This window comes from Neltuma alba, unplaced genomic scaffold (genome assembly GCF_004799145.2).
Source record: "Neltuma alba isolate B1F8T4 unplaced genomic scaffold, ASM479914v2 tig00010388_pilon, whole genome shotgun sequence".
NCBI classification, from domain to species: Eukaryota; Viridiplantae; Streptophyta; class Magnoliopsida; order Fabales; family Fabaceae; genus Neltuma; species Neltuma alba.
This window is the reverse complement of record NW_021635291.1, coordinates 33,332-55,978: the sequence shown is the minus strand read 5'-3', so window position 1 is coordinate 55,978 and position 22,647 is coordinate 33,332. Positions and strand designations below refer to the sequence as shown.

Sequence of the window (22,647 nt, the reverse complement as noted above, 5' to 3'; positions counted from 1 at the left end):
AAATATTTTAGGGTACTAAACCCATTTGACAAGATATTTCATGATGACAGATGAATCAAAAAATATTTCTAGGATGCCGAACTTGCCTAAAAAATAATTTAGGATGGTGGATAATTGTATCAGAAAATACTTTAAGATGTGAGGTACATATGAGAAAAATACTTTAGCGTGCTAGATGAAACACAATATTTTAGAGTAATAAATATACCCAAAAAAAATACTTTGAAGCTTAAACCAAAAATAATTTTCATGCACATATATATATATATTTTAATCAGAACAGTAAAAAGGAGGAAACCTAAGGTCTCACACTGCTCAGCACTCAGCAGTCAACACTCAAAAGATGCTTTGAGTGCTGAGCACGAAATGCAGACGCGTAGGACCACATTCTGTGCTCATTAGGCTGATAAGCACAGCATGCTCAGTGCCCAAAACACTGGTGTTTTGAGTGCTGACTAGTGTAGGGCTTTAGTTTTTTTCTTTTGCTTTTTTTCTTTCCTTGTTTATCACCAAAAAAATGTACTATTTTTTTATTTTTAATATAAGAGTTTATTTGACTTTTATTTTGATTCTAAATATAAGATTTTAATCCATTTTACTTATCATAGTTATTCATTTTTTCTCAAAATAGTCATTGTAATAATACTAGTTTTAGCCAATAGATTTGATTAGTAAGAATATTTTAGAAAAAATAACACCTATTTGTTATAAATAACTAACTTAACTATTTTTTTAATCTACTCAAATTAGTCAACTAACTCTTGTATTAAAGACCGGAGGTAGTATATATTAAAATTATTTTTGGATTAAGTTTCATCTGATACTCTAAAATATTTTTTCATGCGTATTTAGTGAAAATACTGATGTATCTAAAAATATTTTAAAGTGTTGGATGAATCACAAAATAGTTTAGGATACTAGACGCATTTGACAAGATATTTCACGGTGACGGATGAATCGAAAAATATTTCTAGGATGCAGAACTTGCCTAAAAAATAATTTAGGATGTTGGATAATTGTATCAAAAAATATTTTAAGATGTGAGAGGTACATCTGGAAAAAATACTTTAGCATGCTAGATGAAACACAATATTTTAGAGTAATAAATATACCCAAAAAAAAATACTCTGAAGCTTAAACCAAAAATAATTTTCATGCATATATTTTTTTTAATAAGAACAGTCAAAAAAGGGGGGGAAAAAAACTAAAGTGGCACACTGCTCAGCAGTCAGCAGCACTCACTCAGCACAGCACTCAGCACTCACTCAGCACAGCACTCAGCGCTCAAAGCAGGCTTGATGAGCACAGAATGCGGACGCCTAATAATATATACAAACCACTGAAGCTAGCCTCCTTCATTTTTCTTCATTTACTCTCGGACAAAAAATCAAACATGTTGCCTGCTTCCTCTTTGCCCTTCCCTTCCCTCCTCCTTCTTCCACTTCTCTTCCTTCTCTCAGCTCTGTTCCTATCCCTGTGCCTTAGACGACCTAAGCATGGCCAGAAACAACCGCCAGGGCCACCGGCCTGGCCGGTGATCGGCAACCTCCACCAGTTGGGTACTCTCCCGCACCGATTCCTTCAGTCTCTCGCGAAGCGCTATGGACCCATCATGTCCTTGCGACTCGGACAGGTCCCTGCTGTTGTTGTCTCTTCCCCTGATGCCGCCGAGCTTTTCCTCAGGACGCACGACGTCGCTTTTGCCAGCCGCCCAAGGACTCAAGCGTCGGATTTCCTTTCTTATGGCTCCAAGGGGATGGTTTTCTCTGAATATGGCCCTTACTGGCGCGACATGAGGAAGCTCTGTACTTTGCAGCTTTTTAGCTCATCGAAATTGGAGACGTTTGCTCCCTTAAGAAGGGAGGAATTGGGACAGCTGGTGAAGTCGATTGAGAAATCGGCGGCGGCGAGTGAGGTGGTGGATCTGACGGAGAAGGTGGAGCGGCTTGTAGAAGACATAATGTATAAAATGATATTTGGACGCAACAGGGACGATAGGTTTGATCTGAAGGGTCTTATTCATGAGGGGATGAAATTGGCTGGAGCCTTCAATATTGCAGATTTCGTGCCTTTCTTGGCGCCACTTGATATCCAGGTACCATTATCAACTCAACTACATATTTACTGTTCTTATTCCTTCTGGTAAATTCAATGCTTCAGCCAGCAAATTAAATCTGTCCGTTGTCTAGCTGCATCTCAGCTTTTGATCCAAGAGCGGTCCAAGGTGAAGCATTGAACGCACAAGGGGGGGATGATGGGTATGGGAATTTAAGAGAATTCACGTCTTTTCAAAATAATTCATTCACGGGTGGATAGGGTTATAGCCGCGCATGGCCTGACCTTAATAGCTTAGGGTAATATGCCTCTCTTTTTATGTTTTTCGTAATATTGTAACCTCACATATATTTTTTATTATTAAATTTTATATAAAATAAGTAATACTTTAATGCGATTTTAAATTTTTTTAAAAAAATAAAAAATTCATCATTTTTTTATTATTATTATTATAAGATATTAAAAGATTACGCATTTTATGTAAAATTTAATATAAAAATAAAAAAATATTATAATAGACTTTAAAATATTACGCATTTGATGTGAAATTTAATATAAAAACAATAGGGGATGTGACCCTCTTCATCCTTTCAGAGACGTTATCAAGGAAATTAGAATACTTTTTCATAGGAAATGGCACGTGCGGATGCATCACAGAAATAGGCAACATATTAGAACTGCGGATCACTTAACTAGGTTATCTAGATAGCAATTTTTATACCTTTCATCAAAACCCATCTAACATCCATGAGGTGGTAGTTGACGAGGGGTAGCTTGACTTGTACTTGCTGTGTTGATGTATTGATTTCAGTTTTCATGGGAAAAACAAAAGTCTTTTTTAAAGTGCTGGGGCCATTAATCTCTTCCTGAGACCAGACGAAGTGACACGTCCCAGTATATCATTAATGAGTGGTGTCTAAAGCGCCTGCGTTTTGACTTTATACGCTCCATTCCCATCTGCCCTTCTTCAATGGAACTGCACAAACCTATTGTTCTTTCTCGTATAAGTCATTGCTCAATGGCATATTCAAATTGGATTTCGTTCCATTTTTTAATGAGTTTGAATTACATTGAATAAGAAGTTAGTTAATTATAATTAGTCCGAATGTTTTTCAAATTGAAAAATAGGTCGTATGTTAAAAAAATGAATAAGTTGATCTTGACTCCAAAAAAAAAAAAGATATTAGTAACTATTGGACACACCAATTAAAATTAGATTATAGCTAGAAAGTTAGAGGGTTCAAGTTTCTAAAAAGCAAAAGAAAATGGATGAAATTATGCACAAACAATATAATGGATTAAGCAGCATGGAATAATTAACTTTTGGAAAGATTTAGTATGCCCCCGCCAGCTCACCATTACAAAATCAAATTGAAACCATGGCACGTGGTTGGTTTTAATGGCGGGGGCAACTTGTTTTCCTGTCGTAGAAATATTGTAACTCTGGTTGAGTTATAAGTCTGCACCCCACTTGCTAATACGACACCAGAAATCTCTTTCCACATGCACAAAATAGAGGGAATCACACGTCCTTCTATACCATTAAATTTCTGTCGGCATTACATTATAGAAAGTCCGAGGGCTCAAGTTTCTTTTAAAAAAAAATTGGGTGAAATTATACCCAGCAGATTTAAGTTAACTAATAATCAACTACAGTATTAGTTTTTGGAAGCTAAAGTATATTCCTTTCGATTTAGGGCTTTACAAGACGTTTGGTGAAGACGAGCAAGGAAGTTGATGAGATATTAGAGACCATTGTTAGAGAGCATGAAGAGGCAGCACCAGAAGAACAGAATAGACAACACAAGGACTTCGTGGACATACTACTCTCTTGCATGGATACCAATTACGATGATCACCACAACTTTGTCATAGATCGAACCAACATCAAAGCCATGCTTCTGGATATGATTGCTGCTGCATCAGACACTTCTTCTGGTGTCATTTTGTGGGCTTTTCCAGAACTCTTAAGGAATCCAAGGGTGATGAAAAAACTCCAACTCGAACTAGAAAACCGAGTAGGAAAAAGCAAAATGGTCGAGGAAGCCGATTTGCCAAGGTTGAGTTACTTAGATATGGTGGTTAAAGAGACTATGAGACTACACCCAGTGGACCCCTTACTAGTCCCTCGTGTGTGTAGGGAAGATATCATAATCAATGGCTATTACATAAGGAAGAATTCTCGAATCATAGTGAATTCATGGAGCATAGGAAGAGATCCTAAGGTATGGTCTGATAATGTGGAAGAATTTTTTCCAGAGAGGTTCTTGGATGGCAATATGGATTATCGAGGATATGAGTTCCAATTCTTACCATTCGGTTCTGGTCGAAGAGGCTGCCCTGGTCTGCAATTGGGTTTAATTACTGTTAAGCTTATCTTAGCACAGTTAGTGCACTGCTTCAACTGGGAACTTCCGGAGGACAAGTCTCCAGATGAGTTGGATATGACTGAGACATTTGGTTTGACAATGCCAAGAGCTAATCACTTGCTAGCTCTCCCATCTTATCGCCTACCAATTAATTGATGAATCTTAGTTTGAGGCGTTTTGCAGCTCAATAATAGCTCCACCCCTTATATCCTAATCGATGCAAAGCATGTTATTGTAACAGTAGAAGTTTAATTAGTTAGTCATGTGTCAGTGTAATCTTTAATGGAATGGTTAAAAATTAATTATGTGATAAATTTGTTTTATAATGTCAGTTGTGCTTCCATATTTTCAAATAAGCTTTATATATTGGTTACCTTTTTTTCCCCTTTGAAAGGTAGCGCTTCGTCTATTTTGTGACATATGAATAAAAATATTAGAAATCATTCGGGAAAAAAAAGGTATAAAATATTTGAATAGGCACAATATCGGCGAGCTATTATTTGGGCTATTGCCTCGTTTGTGCACCCAAACAAATAACCAACAAAAAAAAGAAATGAACAAAAGAGAAATGTTGGCGAGAGCCTAGGCTCCAAAAAAATTGGCAAGGTGTCAAAGTTCAAATATGTTTTAAGTTAGCCAATGTAAATTGAGTTTAGGGGAAAGAACTAATTCTTAACAACACAGCAAATTAAGGTTTAGATTCCCACTAAAAAAAGTGATCATATTTAATACTTGACAATAACTTGAATACGATTACGTTGAACGTTGGGTGATCTTATTCTGCAAGAGAGAGGTGTTTGGAAGCACTCCTTGCTATTTTCACTGAAAAGGAAAACGACTGGGAAGGAGATTAGGGCATCTGTCTTTGATCCTCACGGTGCATTATGGCAATCCGTACGTGCTCAGTCTTGTCGACCTGAGGTTAAGTGGAGGTTCCGGGATCATCCAGATTTAGGACTGTTTCTTTATTTCCTTCGTAAAATGGCACACAATTGATTAAGGTGAAAAACGAGGAGGAAGCGAATATTGCTCTATTTAACTAGTGGCTAATAGCAGAGAAGGGTTATCCAGTTTCAGTATTCATTCACCGCCACATGTTATTTGGGCCACAGAGAAACCATTGACTGAAAACACAAAACTCAGCGGCGGCTCTGCTGATGTCACCTTCGCACACCGCGTTTTTCTTTCTGGGTGCTGAAAATCACACCACGTTTCAAACTTTTTAATTTGTTACAGGAAGCTTTCTCACGACCCTTTTAATAATATCATTTGAATACCTTACATAGTCTTTTAATTTTTACTTTTAATATTGGGTGAAGGGATAAATTTACTTATTATAATACTCCTCCGGTTTTTAATATGGAACCTAATTATTGAGGTGATTTTGATATTAAATATAAGACATATTTCTTATATTTATCATTTTTTCTAAATTATCCTTATAGATATCCCTTAACCATAATCTAAGTAGAAAAGAAAGAGAGGATATTAAAAAAGATGATTATGGTGTTTTAGGAAAAACCTGTCATATTTTTTATAATTAACAAACTTACCTAACTTCTTTAATCCGATCAAATTAATTAAATAGATCTTATATTAAATACCAGAGGAGTATTAAAGGAAGTATCAGGCACCGTAATAAGATGCAAGGGACAAAAATGCCCATGAACAGTATAAAAGGATGCAAAAATTACCATTGCCGTTAATTACTTCACGGTTTTGGAAAATTAACGGAGATCGCACTTTTGTCCAGTTTGGTATGTGTTTTTGCTCCTAATATTTTATTATGGTGTTTGATGCCTTTTTTTTTTAATATTATGATGAGTAAATTTGTCCCTTCACCCGTTAATATTTTAAGATTCAAATCTTAATTTTTTTTCAACATGTTATTCAAATAAGTTTTAATTAAATTGATTTTTTTTATAAAAGCCTATTTAAAAATAAATCATATTATGCTGATTGATTTTTATTTTTATTTAAATTTATAAAATAAGTCGACATAAAAGTTACTTTTGTAGGCATAAAAAAAATTTAATTTTGTAAATGTCTAAACGAGTCGTTGTGTAAGTTTTCAAAAATTATTATAAGAGATCAAACATGAAATAATTATTATTTGAGCTAATTTAAAAAAATAAATTATCTTCTCAGGTGATATAAATTATTAGTTTCTTAAACTAATTAATTTTTAAAAAATGGTTTAAATGACTAAACAAAATTTTTAACCTAATTTAAGTAATAGTTATCTCATATTTAGTTATTTACCTTCTCAAAGTCACTTTAAAAAGAATCTAAAAAGAAAATTTAAACAAACATGTCCTCCGTAATCACCTCCCCACAAAACGTTATAAATACAACCCCACCTCATGTGCTTCCTCGTTCAATTCCTTCCCCTTTCTGACACAAACACTCATCTAAAGTCTAAACATGCTGCTTCCACCTCCATTATTGCTACCTTCCCCTCCATTTCTCTTTCTTGCCGTATTTCTCTTCTTCACTCTATCACTTTTACTTCTACTCTCTCACTTCAAACCAACCAGAGATGGCCGGGAACAACCGCCAGGTCCACCTGCCTGGCCGGTGATCGGCAACCTCCACCTGTTGGGTACTCTCCCCCACCGTTCCCTTCACTCTCTGGCCAGACGATATGGACCCATCATGTCCCTCAGACTAGGACAGGTGCCTGCCGTTGTCGTCTCTTCCCCTGAAGCTGCTGAGTTTTCCTCAAGACGCACGACGTCGGTTTTGCCAGCCGCCCAAGGACTCAAGCGTCGGAGTTCCTTTCTTATGGCTCCAAGGGAATCGCTTTCGCTGAATATGGCCCTTACTGGCGCGACATGAGGAAGCTCTGTACTTTGCAGCTTTTTAGTGCGTCGAGAGTGGAGATGTTTCGTCCCATAAGAAGGGAGGAGTTGAGAGAGGCGGTGAAGTCGATAAAGGAATCGGCGGCGGCGCGTGATGTGGTGGATGTAAGTGAGAAGGTGGGGGAGGTGATAGAGGACATGATATGTAGAATCATACTGGGACGCAAGAGAGACGATAGGTTTGATTTGAAGAGAATAGTTCAAGAGACGCTCAGCTTGGCAGGAGCTTTCAATGTTGCAAACTCCTTGCCTTTCCTGCGCCCATTTGATATTCAGGTATCTTTGTTTTTATTCTAGTTTTTAAAAAGAAAATTTGGTTACAGTTTCTGTTTAGAAATTTAATTTGTTAAAAAGATTTAAATTTGAACAAGTACAACTATAATTCATAAATGTGGCTTTTTTTTTTCCTGGCTGTGTGCAATAATTATCAACACGGAAGTCATTTTAACACAGCAAAAGATATATTGCACATAGCAAAAAAAGATTGCACTCACATATTATAACTGCATGTTCTTAAATTCAAGTCCTTTTAGCCAATTAAGCTTTTAAACAAGGATTTTTTTAATCAAATTTTTCTTTTTAAAACTAATCATAATCTTTTGTGGCAAAAAAAAAACATTCTTAATATTAAAGAATCAAATTTCTAATTATTCTAATAAGCTACTCTGAATAGGTTTTCAGAATAATCAAATGCGAAAGAATATTGATGAAAATACATATAATAAAATCTGCAATTACTAAACAATACAAAAAAATAAATTAATACTTAAAAAATAGAAAAAATCACCAAAAAAGACTGTGAAAATAGGAAATTTCAAATAATAACGCATTACAACATCATCAGTATTGATGATAATTGATAAACAAATCATAACAATTTTTGTGAATTAATTCTTGTTTTGTAATTTTTTAATTTTAAGGTTTCTTTTTTGCGATTTTTACAATAAATTAGCCCTTCGCAATAAGTTTTGTTAGAATTCTCAAACCCATGTAAAAAAGGCTACATTTTATTTTTCTTTCTCTTTTGCTTGTATGTATTTAATTTGTTCTGTGGGTCCCGAATCAAAATCTCATACAAGCCAAAAATTTGCGTGTCAAATTGTCAATATGCCTTTTATTATAATTGTACAGTTGGTTACTTTGCTCTCCTTTTATTTTTACTGAAATTTTTTATTTAAATTATACAGTTGGTTGCTTTGTTTACCAATAAGTGATTCTCAGTAAAATATAATAAAACACAGAGAACAAACATGACAGATAAAAACTAAGCTAAAAAATATAATTGCAAAATTTAAATTTTAAAGAAGATAAAAGAATTTGAGTGAAACTAGATTGTTAATTAACTCAGGACACACATGAAGTTAGAAATAAGCCGCAAAATTTTAGTTTTATGAAAAGTACTCCTCCGATCCTTAATATAAAACCCGTTTAACTAATTTGAATAAATTAAAGAAGTTAGATAAGTTAGTTAATGATAAGAAATGTAACACGTTTTTTCTAAAATACCATAATTATCTTTCTTAATACCCCTCTCCCTCTTCTACTTGGTTATGGTTGAGGGAGCATCCATAGGTGTAATTTAGAGAAAATTGATAAATATAAGAAATGAGTTTTATATTTGGGACCAAAACCAACTTAATAATTGAGTTCTATATTAAGGACCGGAGGAGTATAATTTTGTACAAAATTTTGTAATATATATAACATAGTTTACATTAATCCTACAAAAATTTGTTACTGGTACTGATATTAGCCAAGTATTACTGATCCAAGCTTTTACAAAATGCTTAAAGGTGAATGGTAAGGAAATTGATGAATTGTTAGAAACGATCATCAAAGAGCATGAAGAGGCACAAGCAGTACTGCAGAAAATGCAACACAAGGACATCGTAGACATATTACTCTCTTGCTTGAAGGATTCTCACAACGATGAACAAAATCCAGTCAAAGATCAAACCAAGATCAAGGCCATACTTTTGGACTTGCTTTCTGGTGCAATAGACACTTCCGTCACTGTTAGTCTCTGGGTTTTCTCAGAACTCTTGAAGAATCCCAGAGTAATGAAAAAACTCCAACATGAGCTAGAAAACATAGTAGGAAAAAGCAATTTGGTCGATGAGGTTGATTTGCCAAGGTTGACTTACTTGGACATGGTGGTCAAAGAGACTTCGAGACTACATCCTGTTGGGCCATTGCTGCTCCCTCGAGTCAGCACTGAGGATATAACTATCAACGGATATTATATAAGGAACAAGTCACGAGTGATTGTGAATGTGTGGGCAATAGGACGAGATCCTAAGATATGGTCGGATAATGTGGAAGCGTTTTATCTAGAGAGGTTCCTGAATAGCAATGTAGATCTCCAAGGAAAAGACTTCCAACTGATACCATTTGGTTCAGGTCAAATAGGATGCCCTGGCATGCAATTAGGGTTAATTGATGTTAAGCTGGTTATAGCACAATTAATGCATTGCTTTAATTGGGAACTTCCACAAGGTGTTTCTCCTGATGAAGTGGATATGACTAAGAAATTTGGACTATTGATTCCAAGAGCTAATCTCTTAGTAGCTCTTCCATCGTATTGCCTAGCAGAGTGATTGTTGTGCTTAATCATGTTAGTGTAATTTTCTTTATAACCTGAATTGTTTAAGATTATGTAATTTGCGTTATGATTGGGTCTTTCCTTCCATATTTTTTAATAGTTTTTACATAAATTATTTTTAATTTTTTCTTAACAATAGATGAAGAACATAGCAACCGCATTATATTGATGCTCATAGAGTTTGATCAATAGTTGGAATCAAACTCTAGACCTGTTGCCACCAAGAGCACATCTTGTGCTACTAGACCAAATAGTCTTAGGTTGAAATTTGTATTTTACAAAAAAAATAAAAAAAAATAACATCATACACAAAAGACTCATTTTCTTTCATTTCATTTTTATATGCAACGCATACAAGTGACGATATATAGATATATTATGTTCATTTTCTCTCATGTTGCTTGTTTGTTTAAGAAAATTAAACTACGCAAACTAAATAAAACTAAATAAAATTAACAGGATGATCCTGGGATGTGCTAAGGATGATAGATTTACCTTAAAAGGGCTTGTTCAGGAGGCACTGAGCTTGGCGGGACAGTTTAATCCGGTTGATTATGTCCCGTGGTAGGTATACTTGATCTCCAGGTATGTAATATCTCGCTTGTTGCTTGTGTCTTCTATTTGGTCTTACATTTCTCATAATTTCCTCTTGCCTTACTTTTCTCTACATTCAAACTAAGGAATAAAAAGGCCTGTTTAAGCTTAAAGATTTGCCTACATGAAAAATAACATAAAGAATAATGGCACCCAATTTTCTTCTTAATGCTAGCAGGCGTGGAATATTTGTGAAGGACATCTTACCTCAACTTACATTGTTAACTTTCATTGATGACTTATTAAATTAAAGAATTTGCTTTAATTTTGTGCTAGTAGTCGATCATTTTAAGCGCATGATAATTGGATTTCCTTCCATTTTTCTTTGACAATAAATAGTTTCTTCGATATCCCTCTAATGTTATACAGATAAAGCGGCGTGTTTATGCATAACAGCTGGCGAAAACATTGATATATAGATGTGTGAGTGTCTGTGTGTGAAACTCTGGATCGAATGACCTATTTGACTAATGTATGACAGGGTTTGACACGAAAATTAAAGAGAAACGTTATGGCACTTGACGATGTGTTGGAAAAAATAGTCAGAGAGCATGAACAAGCTACAAGAGAACAAAATGGCCAGAGTCACGTCGACTTCGTACACATAATGCTTTCCTTGACACGTCAACCTATGGATTTGTACGACGACCAAAACAGTGTTATTGATAGAGACCACCTCAAGGCTATGTTAGCAGATATGATTTTTGCCGCAACTGACGCTTTTGTCATTGTGGTTGACTGGGCTCTATCTGAACTCTTGAGAGATCCAAGAGTGATTAAAAATCTCCAAAATGAGCTACAAAATGTGGTTGGAATGAACAGAATGGTGGATGAGGCTGATTTAGCAGAGTTAAGTTACTTAGATATGGTCATTAAGGAGACTCTTAGGTTGCGTTTGATAGGAAGCATTGAAAATAAGGGATTGTGATTGGGATTATAATTGAGAAAATCTATTAAGAGAGTGTTTAGTATAAGAGATTGTTTGATATATGAGATTAGCTAAATCCATGTATTTGGGATTGGAGAATACCATGGGGGGAAGTAGTATTCCCCAATCTCATTTTTATGGGTTTGCCTAATCTCATATAATAAACAATTACTCATGCTAAGTACTATTTTAATGATTTTTTTCAATTGCAATCCCAATCCCAAACTCTCATTTTCAATACTTCGTACCAAACGGGACCTTAGATTACATCCACCCACTCCTTTACTTATCCCTCGAGAAAGTATGAAGGATGTCACAGTTAATGGATATTGCATACGAAAAAAGTCCAGGATCATGATAAATGCATGGGCCATCGGACGAGATCCTAAGTTATGGTCCGATGATGCTTATATGTTCTATCCAGAGAGGTTCATTGATAACAATATAGATATTCATGGGCATAATTATCAATTTTTACCATTTGGTTCAGGTCGTAGGAGATGTCCTAGACTTCAAATGGGCATAACCACAGTTAAGTTAGTTGTAGCTCAATTGGTGCATTGCTTTAGTTGGGAGCTTCCTTGTGGCGTGTGTCCAAGTGACTTGGATATGAAAGAAAAGTTTGGCCTCACAGTCCGAAGAACGAAGCATTTGTAGGTTGGTCCAACTTATAGATTAGATACGGACTATTCAAACTGATCATCAAGGTCTAGGGTTTTACGCTATGCCTTTAGTTATGCATCCGGTGTACCTTCTCTGAAAATAAAGGCTCAGAGTACAAGGCCTATCGTTTGAGGAATGATGTGTGTATTTATATATTAGCAAGATTCTCCATACTTTTCCTTCAATCAGTTTTTTAGTTTAACTTGATGCGTTCTATTGTATATGTGTGTTGTTTTAATTTATGTAAATCACATGAAGAATGTACTGTGCTTGTGTGTGTTGAAATTTATTTCAATAATGCCAAATATACATAGCTTAATGTGCAAGATTTTCTATAGTCTATATATAATTGTTTCTCTCCCCTTGTTTCTATTTTACCTAAGCGGTTAGGAATACACCCACTATATATGTGTATATGAACTACCAACAAGAGTTGGCTTAATTGGTAAAAAGTCAGCTCATAATCTATAAGACCGTGAGTTTGAATCCCGCTACCAATATAAGGACCGCATTGGTGGCATCAAATATTTTTGTAAGTGCTTTCTGAGCTTCAAGATATACCTTGGTCTTGGATGGTAAATGACGCAAGCTCCATGGAAGTTTCCATCTTTCTTGAGCACCAAGTGTCCATGGAAGAGCTTCCTTCAATTCAACAGCAATCAGGTCAAAAATTATTGAGAACAAAGAAGATAACGATGCTTGAATATAATATACACATGTCCATATCCATTTATCGCGAAACAAAAGCTCACAATTTTGTATATAAGAAAGAGGTTGATGAGTTTGGATTCTCTTTCTCGAGGGTTTGACACTTTTTTTTTTTTTTAAGGTCATCATTTGTTTCTATGTATTTACGTATTATCTTGCTGATCACGTCATAGGAACAGGATACATATATATTAGCATTCAATCCACTACCATCCAGCATAAGTACAAAATTTATTCCTTCTTTGATCGGTTTCCGAAGCAAACAACCAGACATGTTTCCTTCAACATTAGCGATTCCTGCGATCCTTTCCTTGACATTGATATTGGTGCTATCCACTAATATCCTCTTCCTAAAACGACACAGAGATTGTCAGAACCAACCACAGGGGCCACCGCCCCTCCCAATCATTGGTAACCTCCACATGTTGGGTAAACGACCACACCGTAGCCTTCAATCGCTGGCCCAAAAATATGGTCCCATCATGTCGTTGAAGTTGGGACAAGTTCCTGCGATTGTCGTTTCGTCCCCTGAAGCTGCCGTTCAATTCCTCAAGACTCATGACACTGTTTTTGCGACCCGACCCAAAATACGGGCGGCGGATCCGTTTTCTAAAGGAGCCAACAAGGGAGTGGTGTTTGCCGAGTATGGTCCGTACTGGAGACATGTGAGGAAACTGTGCACCATTCACCTTCTAAGCGCATCAAGAGTGGAGATGTTTGCGCCTTTGAGAAAGGAGGAGGTGGGAGTGACGGTGAAGTCCCTAGAGAGAGCCGCGGCGGCGCGTGAGGTTGTTGATATTAGTGAGATGGTGGGGGAGCTTATAGAGAACATAATTTATCGGATGGTCCTGGGACGGGCCAAGGACGATAGGTTTAACGTAAAAGGGCTGATTAAGGAGGCAATGAGCTTGGTGGGAGCATTTAATCTCGCTGATTATGTCCCTTGGCTCGGTGTACTTGATCTCCAGGTATGTAATGTGCCTATAATCTTTTCGCCTTGAGCATTGATTGTTTTTGAATATTTTTCCTTGCGTTTCTAGATAGAAATTAAACATATATATAGTATGAACTTTAAAAAATACATATTTAATTGGTGTTTATCAGATTTGGATGGTCTAAATTTAAAATTTTTCATTAATTATTTTAAATAAAAATATTTTTGAAAAATGATAATTAACATATTATCTTTATTTTAGATTCTATACCTATTAAAATAATTATTTTAAAAATTAAAATAAAAAGAAAATGAGGTCTGGACTGTCCAGATCATATCTAGACTTTCCAGATTGGTGTTATACTTCATATATAGTGAGCTATTTAATTGATGTTGCCAGGGCTTGACACGAAAGTTAAAGAGAAACAACAAGGCGCTCAAGGATGTGTTGGATAAGATAGTGATGGAGCATGAAAGCACTTCAAAAGAACAAAATTTACAACACCATAACGACTTCATACACATATTGCTTTCCTTGATGCACCAACCTGTGGATCTACAGGACGACCAAAGCCATGTGATAGATAAAGCAAACATCAAGGCTATTTTATCAGATATGGTTGGAGGGGCAACTGACACTTCTATTGTTGTAATTGAGTGGGCTTTATCCGAACTTTTGAGGCATCCAAGAGTGATGAAAAATCTTCAAAAGGAGCTACAAAACGTTGTTGGAATGACGAGAATGGTGGAAGAGTCTGATTTAGCAAAGTTAAGTTATTTAGATATGGTAATCAAAGAGACTCTTAGACTATATCCAGTTGCACCTTTACTTGTCCCTCGAGAGAGTATGGAGGATGTTACAATCGACGGGTGCTACATAAAGAAAAAGACAAGGGTGATTGTAAATGTGTGGGCCATAGGACGTGATCCTAAGGTTTGGTCTGAAAATGCGCATATGTTCCATCCTGAGAGATTTGTTGACAGCAATATTGACGTTCGAGGACATGATTTTCAACTGTTACCATTTGGCTCAGGTCGCAGAGGTTGTCCTGGCATGAACTTGGGTATGACTAGTGTTAAATTTGTTTTAGCTCAATTGGTTCATTGCTTTTCTTGGGAACTTCCTTATGGCATGTCTCCCAGTGACTTGGACATGAATGAAGAGTTTGGTCTCTCAATTCCAAGAGCCAAGCATTTGCTAGCAGTTCCAACTTATCGTTTACATATGTAAATAGGGTAAGAAGCCTTATTTGAAGTTATTTTAGTGTATGTGCAAACTCTGTTGTTCCGTGTACGTGTAAGAGACTGTGTGTGTGTGTGTGAGACAGAGAGAGAGAGAGAGACTGTTATACTATTGTACTTTAATTCAATAATGTAATTTAGAGTCCTTCCATTTATACTGGAAGTTCGTGTTTTAAATTGAATAAATTCACCCTGATTAGTTGTCAACGTTAACTCAGTTGGATCAATACAAAGAGGCACATCACTTTTTTTGTTTTGGAGTGAAAAGCACAACTCATTTTTAATACTCTTCGATGTTTCATACGGGTCTGATGACGGTACTCTGAAGGCGAATTGCTGATACGAGTTATGTTTATTTCTCTTCCACGGACGTTTTCAAATAAAAGGGATTTTTCTTTTGGCCAGCCAACAAATCAAATGAATCTATATATTTCATAAGTAAAAGCAGACTAGCTACCGCTTGGTGTGTGGTTGAGACAATTTCTGCAATTCCGTGCACCAAAAATCATTTAGTTGATTATGAAATTAACATTATATATTAAAACATCTATTATTTAATACTACCTCTGGTCCTGTTTATAAGATTTTGTTTATAGACTATAAATAAGGTCTTATAATTAGAAAAGGATGTATTATCAATTTTTTGTAACCTAGCATCTGTGACTCAGGAGGCGTATTTTGATCCAACACGTATAACTTAATCATAAAATAACGAATGGGTAGTGGATGGAAATAAAATGTTAAAAATAAAAGGAATGTTTGTGCTTTATAACTATTGATTTCAGGGGAGGTTCTTATGGGTTTTAAAATCGAAGAAAATAATCTATAATTAAAATAATATATTCGTCTGTTTTAAATTTTAATATTTCTATTTGATTTTACCTTTCATATACTAAAACTTCCCGTGCATTGCGTGAGATATAAATCTAGCGCGCATATTCATAACATTGCCTCTTGAAGCACTCTCGAAAGTTGGCATTATAAATAAATTTTAATTTGGCTGCTACTTTCTTTTTCCAGCAAGGTATAAATTTATACCTTTACAATAAATGTAAGAGCCATTTTTAAAAATAAAAAATAACACCTTTATTTATTTATTTTACTACACTAGCCATTGAAATCTCTTAACTACGTCTCCACTTTCCAGTAAAAAGCTCATAACTTTCTTTTTTGTCTCTGAAGAAACAATCAAACATGTTTCCTCTAACATTAACGACTCCTGCTATCCTCTTCATCCTTACATTCATATTCATTCTATCCACTTCCATGCTCTTCACAAGGCGACAACAAGATGATCGGAAAGGACCACCAGGATCACCGTTCCTGCCAATCATCAACAACCTTCACTTGTTGGTCGAACGGCCACACCGCAGCCTTCAATCGCTGGCCAAAATATACGGTCCGATCATGTCGTTGAAGCTGGGACAAGTCCCTGCGGTCGTCGTTTCGTCCCCTGAACCTGCGGAGCAAATCCTGAAGACGCACGACGCCGTTTTTGCATCTCGATCCAAAGTACAATCGACAGATCCGTTCAAGAAGGGAGTGAGGGGAGTGGCATTTGCAGAGTATGGTCCGTACTGGAGATAAGTGAGGAAATTGTGTACCCTTCATCTTCTAAGCGCGTCAAGAGTGGAGATGTTCGCTCCTCTGAAGAAGGAGGACGTGGGAGCGACGGTGAAGAAGCTGGAGAGGGCGGCGACGGCCGGAGAAGTTGTGGATGTTAGTGAGAAGGTGGGGGAGCTTTTGGAGAACATGATGTATGGGATGGTGCTGGGACGTCGTAAGGATGATAGGTTTCAGCTGCGAGGGCTGATGAACGAGGTTCTGAACTTGGTGGGACAGTTTAACATTGCTGATTATACCCCTTGGCTTGCTGCGTTTGATCTTCATTTATATATGCCTTACGCAAAAAATATTAAACATATGGGTGATCAATTGAGAGAATTTTGCTTAACATTAATACTTGATAATCTAATGGCATAAAATTGTTTGATTTAGTTGTGCATGTCAACATTGATCATATATGAACCGAAAATTAGGGTTATCTTACAAACTAATAATATCATCTTTTGCTTGGATACTTTTCAAGAAGTAGTTGGAATGAACAGAATGGTGGAAGAAGTTGATTTAGCAGATTAACGTTATTTTGACATGGTCATTAAGGAGACTCTCAGACTACATCCACCTGGACCTTTCTTAATCCCACGAGAAAGTATGAAGGATGATGTCACAGTCAGTGGATATTGCATAAGAAAAAAGACAAGGATCTTAGTAAATGTATGGGCCATAGGACGTGATCCTAAGGTTTGGTCTGACAATGCTCATATGTTCTATCCAGAAAGATTTGTCGATAGCAATATAGATGTTCGAGGGCATGATTTCCAGCTATTACCATTTGGCTCAGGTCGAAGAGGATGCGCTGGGACCCAGGTGGGTCTAACTACAGTCAAATTAGTTTTAGCTCAACTGGTGCATTGCTTTAATTGGGAGCTTCCTCGTGGCGTTCGTCCCGGTGACTTGGACATGAACGAAAAGTTTGGTCTCACAATCCCAAGAACTAAGCCCTTACTGGCTATTCCAACTTATCGTTTACATAATTAGGTAATGATAAGACTAGTCGTAAAAGAACGTTCAATGGGCTATGTGGACTGTTCTTTGCAAGATACATAAATGAAGTATATGGTGACACTGTCAATAAGATAAAAAATGTTTCTTTTCCTAAAAATATTACTACCTCTTGTTCTAATTATTAAAATTTTATTTGTAGACTATAAACAGGATCTTATAATTATAAATGAGGTCTTATAATTAGGATTTGAGGTAGTATATGGGTTAGCATGTAAGTTTGTTGATACTTAAATGATATGTTTCTTCTTAAGTTTTTATTCTCTCCCAAGGGAAGTTTGTACTGAGCCACAATACAGTTATCTTCAAGCTGTTATAAGGTCGACGAAGCACGCGTTTTTGCCCTTTCTTCAGTAGAAAAATTGATGATATATATATATATATATTTATTTATTTTTAACCTCCAAAGACCTTCATAACAAATAGAGGTAGAAATAGGCCAAGCAACCTGTCAAGGGCCTGTGACCTGGCCTATTTAGATATTAGAACAGGCTCAAGTCTGTAAAAAAGCTTGTTTACTTTATCAGGCTAGGCTCAGGCCTGATAATATGCCTATTAGACCTGTTAGGTAGCCTGGGCCTGTTATCTTTTTTTTTTAGGTTAAAATTATAAATAGATAGGAGGGAATCTACTATTCTGATTGGTTAATTGAGAAAATTTCACCCACATAAACGTGCTATCCAGAGATCATTGCATGCTTCATTTTAAAATAATTGATGTATAATGACACATATTTGAACAGAGAAAGAAAATATAAGTGCATAAAAAAAAAAACAAAAGCATCATTCATTTATTTGGTCCATGTTTTTCATATTAATCTTATATAGAATATATATTTATAGAATTGACCTATTATGTTTTAGACTGCATATATGTGTGTTCAATCTAATTCTTATTATAATAGTTGCTTAATTGATTTAAATAAATAAATTATAATAAATGTAACATATTTTTTTTAAACAACTATGTGTAACAACAAGATCAAATATCATTGTGTTAGTAAATTAGCTTGAACAAATGATAAATTTAAAATATAAAAAGGATTAAGGACATTTCATATTTTAAGCTAGATCTAGTTATCAACTAATTTTTATACTAGAGATGGGATGAAGTGATATTTTTATACTAGAGTAAAATTATGTTTTCTAATAATTTTTCATATTTGATTTTTTTTGGGCCCAAGGAGACACGTTTTACAAATTGTGTTCATTTGATAATTTCATATGTTCCGTTTGTATTTTAGATAAATTAGGTTGAATTATTATAATTTTAAATTGATTTATGTGCTTTTGAAATTTGTTTTAAAAAAAGGCCTCTTAACAGGCCACAGGCTAGGTCAGGCTCAGGCTGAATAAAAGGCTTTTTATAGGCCGTAGGCCAAGCTTAGACCAACAAGCCTCACTACAGGCTGAGCTTATTAAGGGTGAGGCCTGACCTGACCTGGCCTATTTTCACTCCTAATAACAAACAATAGAGTTCTCCTTCCTTTCCATATTTTTTAGGCCAATAACAATTCATTCATTAAACACCTTTTCCAAATGATGCGAACCCTTCACCCACTAACCATACGAATTAGCTATATGATTTATAGTATCTTTCCCTCATAAATTTTCGGTGACTTGATTTGAAGTGCTTCTCTTATTCTTAATACAAGACCCATTTAACCAATTTGATTAGATTAAGAAAATTAAGTAAGCTAGTTAATTATAAGAAATGTGACATGTTTTTCCTAAAATACTATAATCATCTTTCTTAATACCCCTTCTCCTTCTTTTACTTGATTATGGTTGAGGGAGTATCCGTAGGAATAGTTTAGAGAAAATTGATGGATATGAGAAATGGATTTTATATTTAGGACCAAAACCAACTCAACAATTAGGTCCTATATTAAAGAACGGAGGAGTATTTAGTATTGTGGAAAAATATGAAATACGTCCTTTTTGTATTGATCTTTCAAGTTTCATTAACTATGCCTATAATTAATTTGATGGCGATTTTAATTTATTATTAACGCTGAAGGTAACGCAATATTTTTTTGGTGACATTTCCACAATGGCGAGTCACTCCCCTTTGTGGTATGGTATCAAGCCTTATCAGCAATATTCATTAATCAATAAATTTTCTTGTTCTGCTAAAAAAAAATTCTTGTTAAAAAAAAAGAAAAAAATAACCGACAAACGGGACTGAATCCTGAAGGTTGTGTTAGGACTATTGCAACTTTTGGCCTACTGATTTAAATAATTATGATTATGATTGTGCACTTTTTTTAAGAAAACAAAAATGGCGCGGTTAAAATTAGAACGAGCTGGTTCCTCGTTCAATCGGTTCAGTCGCATCTTTAATTTAAACCCTTGATTAGAACTTTGGACATTTTCTAACCACACACTCATTAACTATGAAGTTTTTCTAATCGCATCACGTCAAGAAATTAAGGCATGGGCCAAAGTCAAAATGTGGTAGCTGAAATAATAATCACTAATTATTAAAAGAATGCCACTATTTCAAATATATATTAAAGTTGCTGCCTTTCAATTACTGTGTTGCCATGATCTGGTGCGACGTGTTAGTTTGGCTACTTCGGAAAAAATATTTTTACGGTTTATGAAACAAAAATATTTTTATTAACAATAAATATTATTCCTCCAGTCCTTGATGTAGGGCCTAATCAAGAAGTTAATATTGATTCTATATGTAAGATTAATTGTTATCCACCCAACATTGATTAATAAGAGAAGGAGAGAGAAAATTAATTAAGGAAGATACTTACAGTATTTAAAAAAAAAACATATCATATTAACTAATTTCATTAATATTTTTAATCTATTCAAATTAATTGATTAGGCCTTATACTACATACAAGAAGAGTATATTAATATTACACAATACAAAATCATTTTTTTGGCCAAAAAAAGAGTTCATTTTACTAGTAGCAAGAGAAGTCACATACAAAATCATTTAAAATAAACAAAGTTAAATATCTAAAGCTCATCACATAGCATCTACTTATCGGTTACAAAGTGGCTGCACGGTCACGGACAGGGCAATCTGGATTTATGCGAGGCCCTCGGCGTGAGGTAAATACAATATTACTAAGCATTTATTTATTTCATGTTGACTTAAAAACGCAGGCTTCCAGATTAATGTCTTTCAATTGTAACATTAGGATTAATACTAATTTTAATTCCTTAAATTTAACTTCATTTTGGTCTTGTGTTTAAAATTTAAAATCAATAGTTTTGGCTTCTAAAACCTTTTTCCATGGACAAAAAAGAAGTTAAAATTTTAGATATTAAAATTAAAATCAAATCAAATTTTAGAAATATAAAACAAAACAATATAAAATTTTATGAATTGAAAATAGTGGTAACCCTCAATTCGAGACTGACTTTGACACTTATTTTTCACTCGTGAATGGTAGAAGGAGTTGTTTAGAACTTCAGGGTGGTGGGAATTACCTTGTTAACCGTTGCCAGAGCAACAGTAACAACATGAGACCTATTTTTTTAACATTGTTCTCCATGAAAAGAATATGATGCAATAATGCCTACTCCTAACCTTGACATGTGTTTGGATAATCAAGGGGAAAAGTTATTTTTTTCTCAATCTGAGTTTTGCAAAAAGTCAAAAGTCAGATAGAATGATGTAATTTATGTTTAAATTGGCTTTTATAAAAAATTATTTTTGAATAAATAATAAAAAATAAGTTTAGATATAAAATGACTAAAAAGTATATAAATTTTATTAAATAATATTATAATATGACGATAGTAAAAAATATTAAAAATAAAATTATCTTAATTAATTATACTTGACGGATAAAAATATATATAAATCAGAAATTATATAAATGTAAAATTTTTTAAGTAAATAATATTACATAACTATAGAGTAATTTGTAAGAAATTTAATAAAAACAAAAAGATACCTTTTTGTAAAAAAAAACAAAAAAAATATCTAAACACTAAGTAAATAAATGAAAAAAATGGCATGGTGCTTTATTTTTTTTCTTTTTTCAATTTTACGTTCAGTATTTACTTTTTTTCGATAATTTGTGATCAGTATTTACTAAAAAAAGATTATCCTCAGCTTATTTTTTAACTTTTATAATGTGTGAGTGCCAAAAAAAAAAGAATTGTTACTGTCCAATGTCTGCTATTTTCTCTTTTTCTTTTTTTTTTAAATCTCCTACACTGCACCCTGTCTTACCCCAAAAGCACAAAAAACTAGGGGGTGTTTGGCAAGTAATAAAAGTGTTTTTAAAAAGTATTTTTAACTGTAAATCGAGACAAACTCCTCTATATATTTATTTTGTATATCGTAAAATTATTTTTAAAATTATGGTTTGGTATCCATCCAAATATCCCAAAGTTCAGCTCAAAAGCTCATCAAACCCAAGAAGTCCATCACAAAAGAAGTCAACCAAAACAATTTCAAAATCCAAAAAGTGGCTTTGGTGGTTGAGATGAACGTTTAGGCTACAAAACACGATCCTGAACACAGTGTAAGTCCACAAATTAAAAATCTGCATTAAGTTAATAATTTTTTACATTTATCTTTATTGTATTAAACAAGTATTAAAAATATGTTTTATGTTTTCTTTTCATGTTATTCCAAATTTTCCGTTCTCTCAGCCGCAAATATTGATCACGATTAAGGTTGAAAATTTGCGTTCAATTCCAATCTTACCCACCTTAGAATTTTAGGGCCAGTTGAAATTATATTTCTTAGAGGTTGTAATATTTTGTTGGATTACGTTTCCTTAATGTTTTGTGTGCGTTATATATGGCTTGGCATAATTGATCATAAAATGGATAATTGTGAATCCTTACCAAAAATATGGCCTAACTATTTATATTTTTATTTATCTAACAGTGCGTGCAATTGTTGTGTTTGTATGTTCTTTTTTTAAAAAAAAAATGAAATTGTCGTATGTGTTTAAAATAAATTGACAATTTCACAAAAATTATCATTATTATGTCATTATGTCATTAAATGAAAATTATATTTAAAGATTCAAGTCATTTATTGTTAAATTATAATTAATAATTATTGTTAAATATAGTTAT

The 22,647-nt window shown here is 34.4% G+C and overlaps 3 protein-coding genes and 1 pseudogene across 3 annotated transcripts; all 4 read left to right on the top strand.

Moving 5' to 3' along the window:
- The first annotated feature begins 1,393 nt into the window (after positions 1-1,393).
- Positions 1,394-4,736, top strand: LOC114756333 (cytochrome P450 CYP736A12-like). Its single transcript, XM_028945275.1, has 2 exons — positions 1,394-2,095; positions 3,753-4,736. Exons 1-2 carry the CDS (start codon positions 1,394-1,396, stop codon positions 4,578-4,580), a joined length of 1,530 nt encoding a protein of 509 aa, XP_028801108.1. The 3' UTR covers positions 4,581-4,736.
- A 2,522-nt stretch (positions 4,737-7,258) lies between these two features.
- Positions 7,259-9,882, top strand: LOC114756332 (cytochrome P450 CYP736A12-like). Its single transcript, XM_028945274.1, has 2 exons — positions 7,259-7,561; positions 9,079-9,882. Exons 1-2 carry the CDS (start codon positions 7,259-7,261, stop codon positions 9,880-9,882), a joined length of 1,107 nt encoding a protein of 368 aa, XP_028801107.1.
- A 1,110-nt stretch (positions 9,883-10,992) lies between these two features.
- Positions 10,993-11,409, top strand: LOC114756331 (cytochrome P450 CYP736A12-like). The gene has a single exon (XM_028945273.1). It carries the CDS (start codon positions 10,993-10,995, stop codon positions 11,407-11,409), a length of 417 nt encoding a protein of 138 aa, XP_028801106.1.
- Positions 11,410-13,052: 1,643 nt separating this feature from the next.
- On the top strand, positions 13,053-17,557 carry LOC114756330 (cytochrome P450 CYP736A12-like; annotated as a pseudogene).
- Positions 17,558-22,647: the final 5,090 nt, after the last annotated feature.

What these genes read in the sequence shown, in the direction of transcription:
- LOC114756333 (XM_028945275.1), top strand. Translation starts at nt 1,394, where the DNA reads ATGTTGCCTGCTTCCTCTTTGCCCTTCCCTTCCCTCCTCCTTCTTCCA. An exon ending in TGGCGCCACTTGATATCCAG is followed by an intron (nt 2,096 to 3,752) that starts GTACCATTATCA and finishes CTTTCGATTTAG; the next exon opens with GGCTTTACAAGACGTTTGGT.
- LOC114756332 (XM_028945274.1), top strand. Translation starts at nt 7,259, where the DNA reads ATGAGGAAGCTCTGTACTTTGCAGCTTTTTAGTGCGTCGAGAGTGGAG. An exon ending in TGCGCCCATTTGATATTCAG is followed by an intron (nt 7,562 to 9,078) that starts GTATCTTTGTTT and finishes AAATGCTTAAAG; the next exon opens with GTGAATGGTAAGGAAATTGA.
- LOC114756331 (XM_028945273.1), top strand. Translation starts at nt 10,993, where the DNA reads ATGGCACTTGACGATGTGTTGGAAAAAATAGTCAGAGAGCATGAACAA.